The sequence below is a fragment of the Geotrypetes seraphini genome, chromosome 2 (assembly GCF_902459505.1).
Source record: "Geotrypetes seraphini chromosome 2, aGeoSer1.1, whole genome shotgun sequence".
In the NCBI taxonomy this organism is placed as follows: domain Eukaryota; kingdom Metazoa; phylum Chordata; class Amphibia; order Gymnophiona; family Dermophiidae; genus Geotrypetes; species Geotrypetes seraphini.
Window position 1 is genome coordinate 298,720,403 of NC_047085.1, and position 15,066 is coordinate 298,735,468.

Genomic DNA, 15,066 nt, shown 5'->3' on the forward strand with positions numbered 1-15,066 from the left:
GTGCCTAACTTTAACAAGTTTTCAAGTTTCAAGTTTAATGGTTTTTTTGATTAATCGCTTAATCATATTTCTAAGCGATGTATTGTATTGTTTCCAATAAAATGTAATTTTAAACAGTTTAAAATTACATTTTATGGGAAACAATACAATATAAAACTATATATAATAACATTAGGGATTAAAATTTAACTTAACACACTCATAACACAAGGAAAGAGGGGATGTGAAATACAAATCAATATAGAAAAGTAGAACACCCTCTTTTACAAAACTGCCACAAGAGGTTTTTAGCGCTGGCTGGTTTGCTGAATGCTCTGCACTGCTCTTATGGTCATAGACTTCCTATGAGCAACAGAGCAGCGCAGAGCATTCAGTGTGCTGGCTGGTGCTAAAAACCTCTTGTGTGATTTTGTAAACGGGTGAGGGGTAAGTGCAGTTTATAGAATAGTGCTTTTTACAATGCTGAATTTTTGGGCACTATATATAGAATTTAGCCCATAAGCAAACCCTATGGTATTTCGCACATAAATGAAAAAAATGCTGCTACTGTACATGTGAATAACTAGTAGAGAGTTAACATTTTACCAATAGCCAATTGTGACCCAAAAGACAAAATGTATTTATTGTTTGCATTTCTTAAGACTATAACTGGGCATCTCCATTTAGGTGGCCTGAGGCTGGGCAATAGCAGCCTAGTCTATAACACTATCTAACACAAGCATAGCCTGAAGTTGGCAGGTCTAACATGAAATTTGCATGCATTGGCTCCGTCCCCCTCAAAATAGCATCGCTGAACACATCTTCAAAGGTCAGTGCGTGTCACTCATCTTTGAGAAGGGAGCAGACATCGCTCTTGATGCATGGAAAGGCAGGTTTATTCCAAGTTTTCACTTTGGCTTCAGTGAAGGTTTCAAACTCATTGTTAATTTGGAATTTTGTCTTCACACCCTGATGTAGCTGAAAATGTGAAATTCTGGCCACTCTTATTTGTTGTAGGGAGTTCAATCACATTGGTGTGATTGAACTCCCTAAAACAAATAAGCACTGAAGAGTTTTGAGTTTGTTTAAACTGTTTACATTGCATGAAGCCACAAGTTGTGATTTTAGTGAAAGAGGCATTTTTTAAATGCCAGTGAGCACCTCCAGGAGCCACCTATTCAATCTAACTGGGAGATGGCTTTATCCTCCCCACTTTGACACTTGGGTGTGTGGATTTGTTGATACCTGCACTGTCTTTACGGAAGGATTGTTGTAATTATTGGCATCCACATTTACACCAGCTGTTGTTCATGGTAGCGATAGTATTACATTTTGTTTAGATGCCAAAAAGCCTCATACTGACAGTGACCTTGCGTTGACATATGAACACATGGATTTAAAATCACAGCCCCCTGACGCAGGCAACATATATTGAAACTTGGCCATGCCAGGTCAATACGATTGTAAGGAATGATAATGATATTGAACGGTCACTTTATGGTCAATTTTGACTTCATTTAATTGTTGCCATTGTCCTCCTGCAGTTGGTGCGTTTTGCAGAGACCCTTCTTTTGTTGTTTCTTTGATAAAATCACTCTACATATGTCTATACATGTAGCCATCGCAACTCTGCCTCAGCCCAGACTATGGCCTTGCCTGAGAACGCTTCTTCAAAGATCGCAAATAAGTAGACACAATCTTGTGGCATGCCTACATTTTCTGCATGCATATCCACTGCAGTTTCATAATACCCCATTTCCACGTGTCAAATATGCTTTACACAAGGAAAACCATAATTGCTGCCATAGTGTGGAGGATTTAGCGATGGAAAGAAAAGACTTCTGGTTTTAGCTTGGGTCTCTTAATATGTGTATTAATACCAATTTGTAGAGTTCATGCTTAAGATAGTTTAGTGGTCACGCTAAAATTTCATAGCCTGCTATTTAGTGACTCACCTCTTACCCTCTCTTCTACGAAACTGCGCTAGCGTTTTTTAGCGCAGAGAGCCGCACTGAATGGCTGGGACTGTTCCCGACGCTCATTGAGTTTCTATAAGCGTCGGGAGCAGCGTGGGCCATTCAGCACGGCTCTATGCGCTAGAAACCGCTAGCGCGGTTTCGTAGAACAGGGGGTAGGTTTCCTTTCAGACAGTCACTAATGAATCAATGCAAACACAAGTATAATATATGTAAACCTGATTATATCACAGCAAGGCAGTATATCAAATCCATGACCCTGTGCCTTTTACCCTTTTACCACCTTCTTATGCAAAATTCAAAATTGACCTACAAATGTATTTTTTTTTTTTAGTATGGCTGTTGGTGCTGTGGCGATGCAACGAGGGGGCAGGGTTTGATACCTGGACATACGTACATTGAACGCCTCACATTCATTTGTTGCTCTGTTTCTGAATGTGTGGTTTTTTTAAATCTTTCCTATTCAAATTTTGCCATTCTTTTCTACTCCAACAAAGTGTATTTTTGTAAATCGCCCTGACCTATTTGCCATATTTAGTGCTATATCATGCTCCAAATAAATAATAAACAATACATGCTAATATGCTAGTATTCTAATCATTTACAAGCGTGACATACGTTTGCAGCTGTGTTGATGTGTAGAAGTGGACGCGGCGGTGGCAGTACATGCAATTTCTCTCATGAGTATTATTCATTGTGGAAATTCTGAAAACCTGACTGGCTGGGATGCCTCCAGCACCAGATTTGGGAATCACCAAGTTATAATTTTGCAGAATAGGTTATATGGTAAACAGAGTGTTCCAAATACAGTAAAACCTTGGATTGCAAGTAATTTGGTTTGCAAGCGTTTTGCAAGAGAAGCAAAACATTTTTAACTTGATATACAAGCAATGTCTTGCAATACAAGTACATACAGTATACACACGTCACAAATGAGCCGATGGTTTTTCTCTCTCTGATGCTGCAGGAGTGTAGTGACTGTTCTACATGAGCAAGGTCTTGCAATACAAGTACATATAGGGCTCCTTTTATCAAGCTGCAGTAGGGGTTTAACGCGCGGAATACTACGCACTAAACCACCTGCCGCGCTAGTCGCTTATGCCTCCATTGACGAGGCATTAGTTTTTTGGCTTGCTGCGGGGGTTAGCGCGTGATGAAATGTCCGATGTGCTAACCCCCTTAGCACGCCTTTATAAAAGGAGCCCATAGTATTTTGTATTAAAATTTTTGGGTTGTGGAACGAATCATCTGAGTTTCCATTATTTCTTACGGGGAAATTCGCTTTGATATACGAGTGCTTTCGATTACAAGCATGCTTCTGGAACGAATTATGCTCGCAAACCAAGGTTTTACTGTAAATGCTTTTGACACATAGAGCTCCTTTTACAAAGGTGCGCTAGCGTTTTTAGTGCATGCACCGGATTAGCGTGCGCTAGCCAAAAAATTACCGCCTGCTTAAAAGGAGGCAGTAGCGGCTAGCGCGCGCTATTCCGTGCGTTAAGGCCCTAACGCACCTTTGTAAAAGGAGTCCATACTTTTAGCAGGAATTTAAGTCTATAAATTTGGAATGATAAGCTCCTTAGGAATTACGGTAGTCACTCGGTGGAAATATGACATCAGCTGTCATTCAGAGTGCGGCACAGAGTCAGCCATTGTAAAAACACCTTGGCTTGTAGTTTCAGTTTTCATTAGCTATGTTGCTTGGAGATAAAATACAGTCTTTCATTATTTAAATTAAATTCTGGCATGGTTTAAGCAGAAGGGGTACAGACTGCAAGCTCTGACAATTCCCAGTGGCCCTCACTGGTTCACATTCATACAAACAAACTTGAGTTTATGGATCCGGATTTAGCTTTGGCCAAAACCAGATGATGAGTTTTGGCTTTTGTTTCAAATTTGGCCAAAAGCTTTAGGACAGTTCAAGGTTTCAAGGTTTATTAAAAATTTCTTATACCGCTTAATCCAAAATTCAAAGTGCTGTACAATAAAATCCATTATCAGCATACAATGGCACAAAACAGAAGATTAAAAACGAAACATATCATATCACACCAGACAAACAGAAGTAAAAAAAAGAGGGAAAAGGGAGGAACTACAATAAGTAAAGAAAAGAACAAATAAGGAAATATACAATAAGGAAAGGGTTGACCTGAAGAACCACAGTGAGTTTATTGCCCTTACGAGGGCAGTTATATATCTTAAGCGTCTAGGAATAGGAAAGTCTTCCACTTTATCTTAAAAGGGCCTATGGAAGTTATGGTGGCAGTTATGGCTAAAATTAAAAAAAAAAAAAAAAAAGACAGTTCAATCAGCTTCTACAACTTGCCTGTTTGAACAGGTACCAAATATAAAACCTATAAACAACCCAAAAAATATCTCACAGCTTTGAAGCAGGGAAGCAGACTTACAGATGAGAAATCAAAGCAGTAAAGAGATTCAAATAAGCAATCAGAAGTATCTCTAGAGTGAATGAGGTGTGATGCAATGCAAAAAAGGTCTTAATTTCCAGGTTACAAGGGCATACATTGATTATTCTAGGCCACTGGTTCCCAAACCAGTCCTAGAGGATTCTCAGGCCACCAGTTTTCATGATATTCACAATGAATATTGATCAGATAGATTTGCATGAACTGCCTCCATTGCATTCAAATTGTTCTCAAGCTTATTCATTGTGGATATCCTAAAAGCACTAGTGGCTGGGGGGGGGGGGGGTCCCAGGAGAGGTTTAAGAATCACTGTTCTAGAACAACAATAGGATTAAATTCCTCTGGTCTTGACAGTAAAATATCCTTTGAATAGACATAGATTCAATTTTTTTAGATAATGTTCCCTCTAAGACAGTGGTCTCAACCTCAAACCCTTTGCAGGGCTACATTTTGGATTTGTAGGTACTTAGAGGGCTGCAGAAAAAAGTAGCTAATGTCTTATTAAAGAAATGACAATTTTGCATAAGGTAAAACTCTTTATAGTTTATAAATCTTCCCCCCCCCCCCAAAGGCCTGCACGTTCCCGCTTCTTTGCAGCGTCCTCCAGCTTCCCCCCTGGCCTCCCAGTCTTAGTTTCAGCTAATTACCGCAGCCTGCAGAGAGGATTGTCGGTGCTGTAGCATTCCTTGCAGGCTGCCATTGGTCTTCGCAGCACATTCCTTCTGCCATGGTCCCACCCCCTCCTCTGACATCAGGGGCAGGATTGTGGCAAAGGGAACGTGCTGCTGAGGACGACGGCAGTCTGCAAGGATCACTACAGCACTGGCAATCCTCTCTGCAGGCTGCGGTAATTATCTGAAGGTAAGAGCGGGAGGCCAGGGGGGAAGCCGGAGGACGCTGCAAAGAGCGGGCAGCACTAGTACAGACCGTGGGCCACAAAATAGTACCTGGCGGGCCGTGAGTTTGAGACCACTGCTCTAAGATATGTGGGCTTCTGATCACATATTTCTACCACTGAGGATGAAGCAGCAATATCACAGTTTCAGTCATGGAGGACAGGCAGATCCCATGGGAGTCCCATAAGACCATATTCTGTAAATGGTGCCCTAAATTAGGCAATGGCAGGTGCCTTGATAGTGCTTATTAGTGCCTAACGTAATTGCTTTAATTGGCTTCAATCACTGTGGTAACTGACCATATCATTTAAAACCAATTAACTTTTTTTTTTTAAGTAGGCGCCAGAATTGCGCCTGTGGCACGACAGCTAATGGTGCCTAATGTCAATGTAGGCGTGGTTAGGGGGTGGAGATGATCTTAGGTGCTGCTAGGCCCGATTCGCCAAAAAATCTTAGGTGCCGGAAATGTAGGCCTTTAAAACCCTGGCCTACATTACCAGCGCCTAAGTTTTTTTTTCTTAGGCGCCGCTAGCCACGATTCTGTTAATGGGGCCTAAGTACGATTGGTACTGTTTTTCAAAGTGCAGGACCATTTAGGCGCCGTTAGCAGAATCCGGGCCACAGATCTTACCTCCCCTTGTGATTGAAATTGCTAGATTATGGTACCAAGGAGGATTCCGGAACACCTTAGAACAGTGGTTCTCAGCCTAGTCCTTGGACTCCACCTAACCTATCAGGTATTCAGGATAGCCACAACAAATACGCATGTGATAAATTTGCAAAGCCATACTTCCCTGATTTGCAAATGTATCTCATTGTGGCTATCCTGAAACCCTGATTGATGTGTCCCAAGGAGTGGGTTGAGAATCCTTGCCTTACAGGAAATACTGGTCAAGCAAACCTCTATTGACAGACTTCAAATTCACTAGTGGAGCAAAAGGAGTGAATCTCTTGGGTGAATGAGTAACTCTCATGATGAAAAGAGGTTCTTTCATTAGCAGAATAGATATTAGGACCAATTCTTTATTTTCCTGTCGAATTATTACCACTTTCTCCTGTTATGCAATCTCTTCTTGGTGCCCTTGAGCATACAGAATATTTACAGTCTTTTGTCAATACCACTGAATCCTCAAATGAACTGACTGAGGTTCTTTCTGCATTTGACAGCATAAGAACAACATGAACTCTTTTCTTCACTGGCATAATATCAAAGTCATTCCTCCATCCAACAAGTCCCTTTCATGCCAAATATATATATATATTTTTGTTACATGAGACAAGGGGGAATAGAAAGAAGAATGGATGTTGAACTTAGCCTCAGAACTCCATCTCTGTACAAACGGAGCCACAATTCAGACATAAGAATGTCTATAGCTATTTTCTTTTGCCTTATCATTCTGTTTTTAAGGGCACATAAATTGCTGATTCTCTCCTGGAAGACTATTGCATTTGTTTTGGGCAAATAATCCCTCTCCCCCTCCCCCCCCCTTGCCGTCTTTAGCATAAGCTCAAGGCCAATCATGCAGTGTAAGACCTGCATTCACCCTGTTCTGCTGGAACAGAATAGTAAAAGAAAATGCCAGTTTGACTTTGGAAGAAGTTTGTTTTTCCTGTATGTTATAGTTCTGTGGTGTTGTCAGGTTCCCACCCTACCCTCAGCACCATCCCATTTCTAACACTGTTTGTAATTCTAGTGGATGGAAAGTTGGCATCCTGTGAATGAAAAACGTTCTTTCAGTAATCAGAAGCATAATTGTATCAACCGGAATATGTCATATAAAGCTTTCTCTCCTTCCAACTGTTTCCCTCCATTTAATCGTATGAGATGGGAATGGAATGTCCAGGCTCAGCATATGAACTAAGCCTCTTTCATTTAACAATTAGGAAGAAATCGTTAGACCTCCTGGAGGTGCTGAATCCACCAGAGCTGGGAGGGACCAGGGGATGAAAGTCGTTTTCATTCTGTCTGCCTGTCTGTCTTTGTCTGTCCCCTCCATCTCGTACGCTTGGTTGATGGTCTACTAGCCAGCCCCTTCCCCCTCCCAAAAAAGAGTGTCTGTTTAAAATGAAAGAAGCTATAGTTAAACATTGCACAGTTAACACATTTTATTCAAGTTCTAGTGGGGGGGGGGGGGAAATGGAATATGAAACTCCATCCTCGTCTTTTTTGCTTCCCAAAGCCACCCACTTAATTTCTCTTTTAAAAGACCCTATAAATGTTTAATTAGGCAGACGCCTCTTTGTACAAACGCAATGAATAGCTACATTAAAAAGGGATCTTCTTTTTTTTTTTTAGGGAGGGGGGGGAGCATTTAAAACATTGCCGATTAATTTTCCGATATTGATTTTTCTGGCTTAGGGAGAGCATATAGTATTCAGCGTAGTGCCTCTCTGCAGATTATGTTAACAGGCAGGCTTGGATGGAGAAAGGGCACCAAATGCAGTATGCGTGCAGTATGCGTCAAAGAGACCATCGTTCAATGAAGGCACTTAGCTATTCAAAACATGTCCGGGCATCACTCAACCGTTTGCACCAAGGAAAGGGAGGTTTAGCACAATTTTTTTTTTTTCCCGGGCACAGCCATTCCAAGATCGTAAGATCGTGCTCCCCCCCTCCCCCCTCTCCCCCGGCGCCGTTGGTACTGGCGAAACATTAATCAGGATACATTTGGTAATCTAACGCCAGTTTGGAGCAAAGCTGGACGTGCTGCGTCTCTTGCACTTGTAGTGCTGCTTTCATAGGCGTGTGTGTGTGTGTGACTGAGTGTGTCTGCTACTGCATGTGCACCTTGCTGGACTGAATTGTTCTTAGTGAAGGATACTGCCAACCCCTTGATTTTTTTTTGATCCCCCCCCCAAAAAAAAAAAAAAAAAAGAGAGAGATACAAGTATTTATTTTTGGAACTGTGTCTCCCCATTCATCCTTATTAATGTCATGTTTAGCAGTCTGTGTGTTGCTTGTTTAAAAGAATCTTTATTGCCTTTAACATCAGACAACTTGCAAGGGGGGGGGGGGGAGGGGAAGCCGGTAATTTAAAAAGCCAATTACGGGATGAATAATAAACATGCCCAATTTTCTCCTTTCTGGAATAGGCTGCAGAGGAAATCTCTTCCCATCCCCCCTCCTCTCTCCCGCCCCCCCCCCCATCCAAACCCCCAACCTCCTTCCTGTTGGAAGAAGCAATGTGTGTATCACTGGAACGGCTCTGCTGTTCTCTCTAACCCGCACCCCCCCTTATCCCCCACCCCCCTCCACGGTCCGCGTTATTACCATTTCCTAGTTCTGAAACCTCAGGACAACGTGTGAAGAGCTTTAGCAGATATGATGAAATGCTCTCGAGCTCTGCCCGAGATAATACGGATTTTCCAAATATGACACGGTAGAAACGAGAGGATTTTCTTGAGGGGCACTGGAATGTTTTGTAGGATGGAGGGATTGTGGTGGGGGGGTTGACTCTTCCAACAATACTCGCTAATAAGAAGCACATTCGTGCCCAGGATGGGGGCTTTTTATTTTTTTTAACCGATCGACAGTACAACAGCATAAAAACAGAGATCATACCCTGGTTTGGTCGACACAGCCAGAGGACAGCGGTGTAAAATGGCCCTACATTTCCAGACACACATCCCAAAAAAAAAAAAAAAAAGATTATTCAAATGAGCATGTATGGGAAAGAAAGAGAGGGAGAGAGAGATTTCTCTCATTTCTTTGCACAGTGACTAAGATAACTAATCCGTGCTCCACGGTGGTGGAAAAGCGTGAAATGAGAAAATGGAGGAATGCATTGGGATTTGTTTCATGGTGAGGGAGGGAGGGATCCAGAACCAAATACCTTCTAGGCAGCACGTTCTCCATAGTCCAGAATGGGTCATGACTTCTTCATTCTTTTTGCTGGTTTCATTTTCACTGACAGATTTGGACTTGCACACCCCTCTAGAGTATAACCAGTAGTCGGTCCCCACAGCAATGGTCATCAAGCTGAAGGCAGCAAAAGCACCAACGGTGGTTAAAAGCATCTGAACACCTCTGTCAAACAGCCCCATAATTCTTCATTCTATAGATATCCAACCGACTTCTGATTCTGGGGAGGTTAATAAGAACAATGTAATAGGTATAAAAAGAAGAGAAGGTACTATATGAAAACCCACGAAAATGGTGAAAATTTAAAGATCACTGGGAGGGTGCTTTGAACAGGAACAGTTCCAATTGTATATGTATGTATATATTTATCTCTATAAAAAAAAAGAAAGAAAGAAACCCCCAAAATGAGATATCTCTTAATCCCTTTTCCTAAAATTCTGATCTCCAGTTTCCATATGTAATGGCTAATTTGGAGATGGCTTCCACAGTGAACAGGGATGCAGCATCCTCAACACAATCCCTTAGCATCTGGACCTAGACAGTTAGAGACTGCAAGAGCATAAACGCAACCTTCACTTTTCTTGCTTAGCTCTGCAGCCTGCGCCATGAAAAAAAATTCTATTCCCTCAGTTTTATTCCTCTTTTTCCTTTCCGAATTCACATAAAACGACCCTTCTGCATCCTGGAAGGCTGAAGAGATCTGGAAATTTTGCATCCCATGGCTTGCCAGAAAGAGACCTGAGATGTATTCCTTGTTTCAACTGCTGAAATAGGCAGGGTCCCAGCTCAGGATGGGCTGCCGAGATGTACCAGTCTGGCGCATGGAGGTGGTGCTGAAACGGAGAGTTCCACTGCTGCTTTCTGTCCGCAGTAGAAATTGGACAGCTCCCCTCTAGCTACTCCCGCTTCTGAGCTTAGAGTCCGTGGTGCTGAAGTAGACAGCTCCTTTCCTTTTCGGGTGATGTTGAATTAGGCGGGCACATGCACTAGGATTCTGTTTTCTCTCTGGAGGAGTTGACAGATTTTTCTCTGCTCTTAGGAGCAGGAAGGAAGCTGGGGATGCTTTTCCATGCTTCCTTTCCTTGTTTCCCTCTTCTTCCAAACACTCCAAAATGATTGCTCCCTATGCATAGGGAGCTTAGAAAAAGGCGTAGCTGAAGATAGGTTTCTCTCTCAGTATTTCTCCTCCAGCCCAGCCTCCTTCTCATTCCAGCTATACGTGCCCAGAGCTCCAAATACAACCCTCACATTGCAATTAGTCCAGCACAAAACTTTAATCAGCGTTTCTCTTCCCAAGAGACCGAAGAAATATAAGGTGGAAGGGTCTCTTTTAATCACACAGTCCTAATATTCTCTGTTCTTTGCAAATTAGACACATATCTAGGTAATGCTCCCTCCTTGTCTTTGTTATATAGTACATGCCTATCTCTTTTTTTCTAGGTTTCCTTTAAAATACTTGTTTAGCTCCCACACAGATATGTTGAAAAATAAATCAAGATTTTCATGTACAAATATCCATTAATACTCCTTTGGAGTTTGTATTTTTATTGCATGTAATATGGAAATAGTATGTTGTACTGGATGTGACTGAAAGCGAAGTATTGCAGATAGTTTGTGTCTATGTCTATAATGAAATCTACGTTCAGCTTTCATTTCTATACAATTTTTAAAAACACTATTCATGTTGTGTTTTTATTATACATGAGTTTAAAGAGTTCTAATTATTTCTTCTGCATGACATTCTAATTATAGCATCTAATTATATTAATCTGGCAATGAATATTTCTAATTGTTCTGTGATACAAAATGGAAATCTGATGTCTGTGATTTTAGATCACGGATCAACTTTATACTTGACAGAACAAAAAGCAAGAGGGTCAAGCTGACTGTAGAAGGGGAGGCAGAGAAGTTGAATTAGTTGCAATCTCATTATGCACTCTCTCCCCTCCCCTTTTGCCCTTCTTTCTGTGTTTTTTTTCACCCTCAAGTCTCTCTAGCTCTCCTTTTTCCTCCTATGCTGGAAGAGCAACATGTTCAGAAGCCAGCCGTAAAGAGAAAACGGAAATAAATTTAGATGCTGGATAGCTATTGGATAATTATACCGAAGATTATATTTTTTTAAAAGTAAAACTCACAAATTCACAGGCATATCTAATCATTTATAAAGATAATAAACCTCTGTCTTTAACTCTGTCTGTCACCCACACACACACACCAGATACACACATACAAAATTCAAACACGATCTGGTGATGTATACTATACACAGTTCTAAATAACATCTGAGACAATCTCATCTACACCTACAACAAGACTAATTTCAAGGCAGCAACAAATAGATGTTTTATTCTTAAATGCCTCCAATGATTACTTATTTAAAATTTCTCACATGGCACCTTCCCACAGTGTTGCAAGCTCAAGCTTATCAAACTATATAGCAAAAATGGCATAGATGGCTGGTGTCACTTTTTAGACATAGATTTATTGAGGAAGTTCCTGATTGGCTCAGGCGCCAAGGGAGGTGCCTGAGCCAAACAGGGCCTTAGGCTCCTCCTCATGCATCACATGATTCAAGTTTCAAGTTTATTAGGATTTTATATATTGCCTATGAAGATTATCTAAGCAGTTTTACAATCAGGCACTCAAGCATTTTTCCTTATCTGTCCCGGTGGGCTCACAATCTATCTAATGTACCTGGGGCTATGGAGGACTGAGTGACTTGCCCAGAGTCACAAGGAGCAGCGCGGGGTTTGAATCCACATCTCCAGTGTGCTGAGGCTGTAGCTTCAACCACTGCGCCATGCACCGTGGCGGGGCCTAAGGCCCACATTCGCTGTGCATCATGCATTCAGGAGCAGGAGGAGGTGAAGGAGCAGGAGGACTTTGTGGTTCCTCCTTCTCCGGAAGATGTCACTGGAGGCCAAAGGAACATGATGGACTGAGCATCCCTCCTGCTCCCAACTATTAGATACAGGGGATTTGTTGGGTCAGGTCGGGTCGGGCATCTCTCCTGCCATATTCGCGTGGGCAGGGAGGGCAGCATCAGGTGGTGGCTGTTATTTGTGGGATGCCAGGGGAGATCGTTTGTCGGGGGGGCCCTCGGCCATTTTTTGACAGGCCTGCCTGTTTTTTTTTTTTGTTTTTTTTTTTGGGGGGGGCAGATATTTTGCATGTGTAACACACACAAAATATCTGTGCCATGGAAAAAAAATGAATAAAAAAAGGCAGGCAGGCCTGTCAAAAAACCTGCAGACCTGTCGGTAACTCAGTTACCGACAAGTCTGCAGCAATTGGGTTTGCCAATAGTAAAACCCGATTCAAAATAGCCAAGCAATTGTTAGTGAATCAATTGCTTGGCTATTTTGCATGGGGTTTTACCAATTTGCATGGGAGGATAGGGATCGGATTGCTACAGGCATTAGTGAAGAGTGACAAGATCTCCAGTTCAAAAAACCAGAACAGTATGCTGTTCAATATCTGGCGCTCCTTAACTCCCAACACCAACCCTTCTATACCTCCCTCCTCCCCATCAGTGGACCTACTAGCAAACTTTTTCAATGAAAAGGTCACCGCCTTGAGAAGCTCCTTCCCTCCCGTAGTCTCCTACAATCCTCTGGTGCCCGCCTCCCCCGATCCTACTACAAAGGTCCCCACCCCCGTCCCAGTCAACAGATCCTGGACTACCTTTGAGCAAGTATCCGATTCGCAGGTCCTCAAACTCTGCCTGAAACTGAAATCCTGTAACTGCACCTTGGATCCATTCCCTTCCTATCTATTTGAGAAAATACCCACACAGGCCATCTCTTCTCTCACCATACTCATAAATTCTGCCCTATCATCGGGCCTCTTCTCCCCTGAAATGGGACGCATTGCACTGACCCCTCTACTGAAGAAAGCTGACCTAGACCCCTCCTCCCCATCCAATTATCGCCCAATAGCAAACATTCCGCTCCTAACCAAATTGCTAGAGTCCATCGTCTCCTCCCAACTCTCAGCCTACCTGGAAAGATTCTCTGTCCTCCTACCCTATCAATACGGCTTCAGACCCAACTTCAGTACCGAAACCCTCCTGGCCTCCCTAATCTCGAAGATCCAACAATTTCACTCTCACAAAAAATTTGCCGTTCTCCTTCAATTCGACCTCTCTGCTGCCTTTGACGTTGTCCACCATGACATTCTAATCTTCCTACTCTCCGAGATAGGCATTAGTTCTACAGTCCTTGACTGGTTCTCGAACTTCTTACGTTCTCGCTCTTACACCGTCACCAAACATGGTTCCTCTTCCTCCCCATGGAAACCGACTTGTGGAGTCCCACAAGGCTCCCCCCTTTCTCCCATCCTCTTCAACATTTATATGTCCTCCCTGAATCTTCTCCACCTATCCCCCCTAGAAACACTCTACACTTACGCCGACGATATCCTGGTCCTCATCGAGATCGACGCGAACCTCACCAATCTCGCAGCTAACATTTCTTCTTGCATAACCAAACTTCAATCCTGGGCTCACACTGTACAAATGAAATTGAACGAGTCCAAAACTAAACTACTTTGGCTCGGCCCTAAACTTGATCAATTACCCACTTCCATCCCACTGCCCACAGGCTCATCTCTACAGCTGGAATTCTCTAGCAAAGTTCTGGGCATCACCATAGATTCATCATTATCCTTCAACGACCACCTCAACTCCCTGATAAAAAAATGCTTTTGCAGCCTTCACATGCTGAGGAAAGTGAGATCTTGCTTCCACCAAAAACACTTTGCCGTCCTCGTACAATCCATTATCCTCTCCAGATTGGATTATTGCAATTCCATTTACCTAAGCTTAACAAAGAAAAGCCTCCACAGACTCCAACTAATCCAGAACACCGCGGCCAAACTTATCTTCTCAAAAAGTAAATTTGACCATGTCACACCGCTCCTATCCAAACTCCACTGGCTTCCCGTTATTTCCAGGGTCTACTTTAAATGTGCCTGCCTAACCTTCAAGATCCTCCACGGTATCCTTCCTCCTTTTATCCCTCTATCCTGGAATTCCTCAAATCCAACCTCCACTAGATCCACTCAAAAATTAAAACTATCCTACCCCTCCTTAAAAGGCATCTCCCTTGTTGGTAAACTTGGCTCTTCCCTCCCTTTCAGAATCACTCAGCTCTGGAACAGTCTCCCTTCCCCTCTCCGCAATTTGAGCCCCCTTCTACCATTCCGTAAGCATCTGAAGACCTGGCTCTTCTCCAGAACGTAACCCCGTCCCGCTCCTGACACTCTCACACCAACCTCTCTTCTCTCATACTTATATAATTCCACTGGAGTTCCGTTCCTTCCCTAACCATGTAAACCGTGTCGAGCTCCATCTGCGGAGATGATGCGGTATATAAACCCAAGATTTAGATTAGATTAGATTAGATTAGTGCAGGAGGGAAATCTGGTCAAAAAGGGGTCGCAAACCAATCAGTACATGATCGGTTTGCTTTGTAAACCAAGCCCTAAGTCTTTAACATGTCCTGAAGTAATTTCTCTGGTGGTGCATGGTATCATATGCTATTTTTTATTTGGAGAGGGGGTGTGGCATGGAAGGGGAATGGACTTGGATGCACCTAGATTCACTAAGCAAACCAATCGTGTACCGATCGGTTTGCAATCCCTTTATGACCCCGACCCGATTCACTAATCTTCTGGCCAATCCTGTCCGCACCCAATCCGATCCACGCATGCAAATGAGGGAGATGGCATGCAAATCTAGCAAGGCAGTGATTCACCAACATTTTTCAGGCACACCAACTGGGCTGGCTGATCCAAAACCAAGCGACTGGTGAGGACCAGTCTCTTACTCCTTTCCTGCTCTCTCCCGCGCTGAAATACCAGCCCTGAAACTCCCTGCTTGCAGCTGACCATGGATACGAGAAAAATGGATGTGGGTAAAAATGCTG

The 15,066-nt window shown here is 42.8% G+C and overlaps 1 protein-coding gene across 1 annotated transcript in view; it reads right to left on the reverse strand.

The window, feature by feature from the left end:
• CACNG2 (calcium voltage-gated channel auxiliary subunit gamma 2) overlaps window positions 1-9,321 on the reverse strand; it is a 466,563-nt gene extending 457,242 nt beyond the window's left edge. The window contains exon 1 of the mRNA XM_033933937.1: window positions 9,111-9,321. Within this exon, the coding sequence (XP_033789828.1) occupies window positions 9,111-9,321 (211 nt within the window). The remainder of the gene's footprint in view (window positions 1-9,110) is intronic.
• Window positions 9,322-15,066: the final 5,745 nt, after the last annotated feature.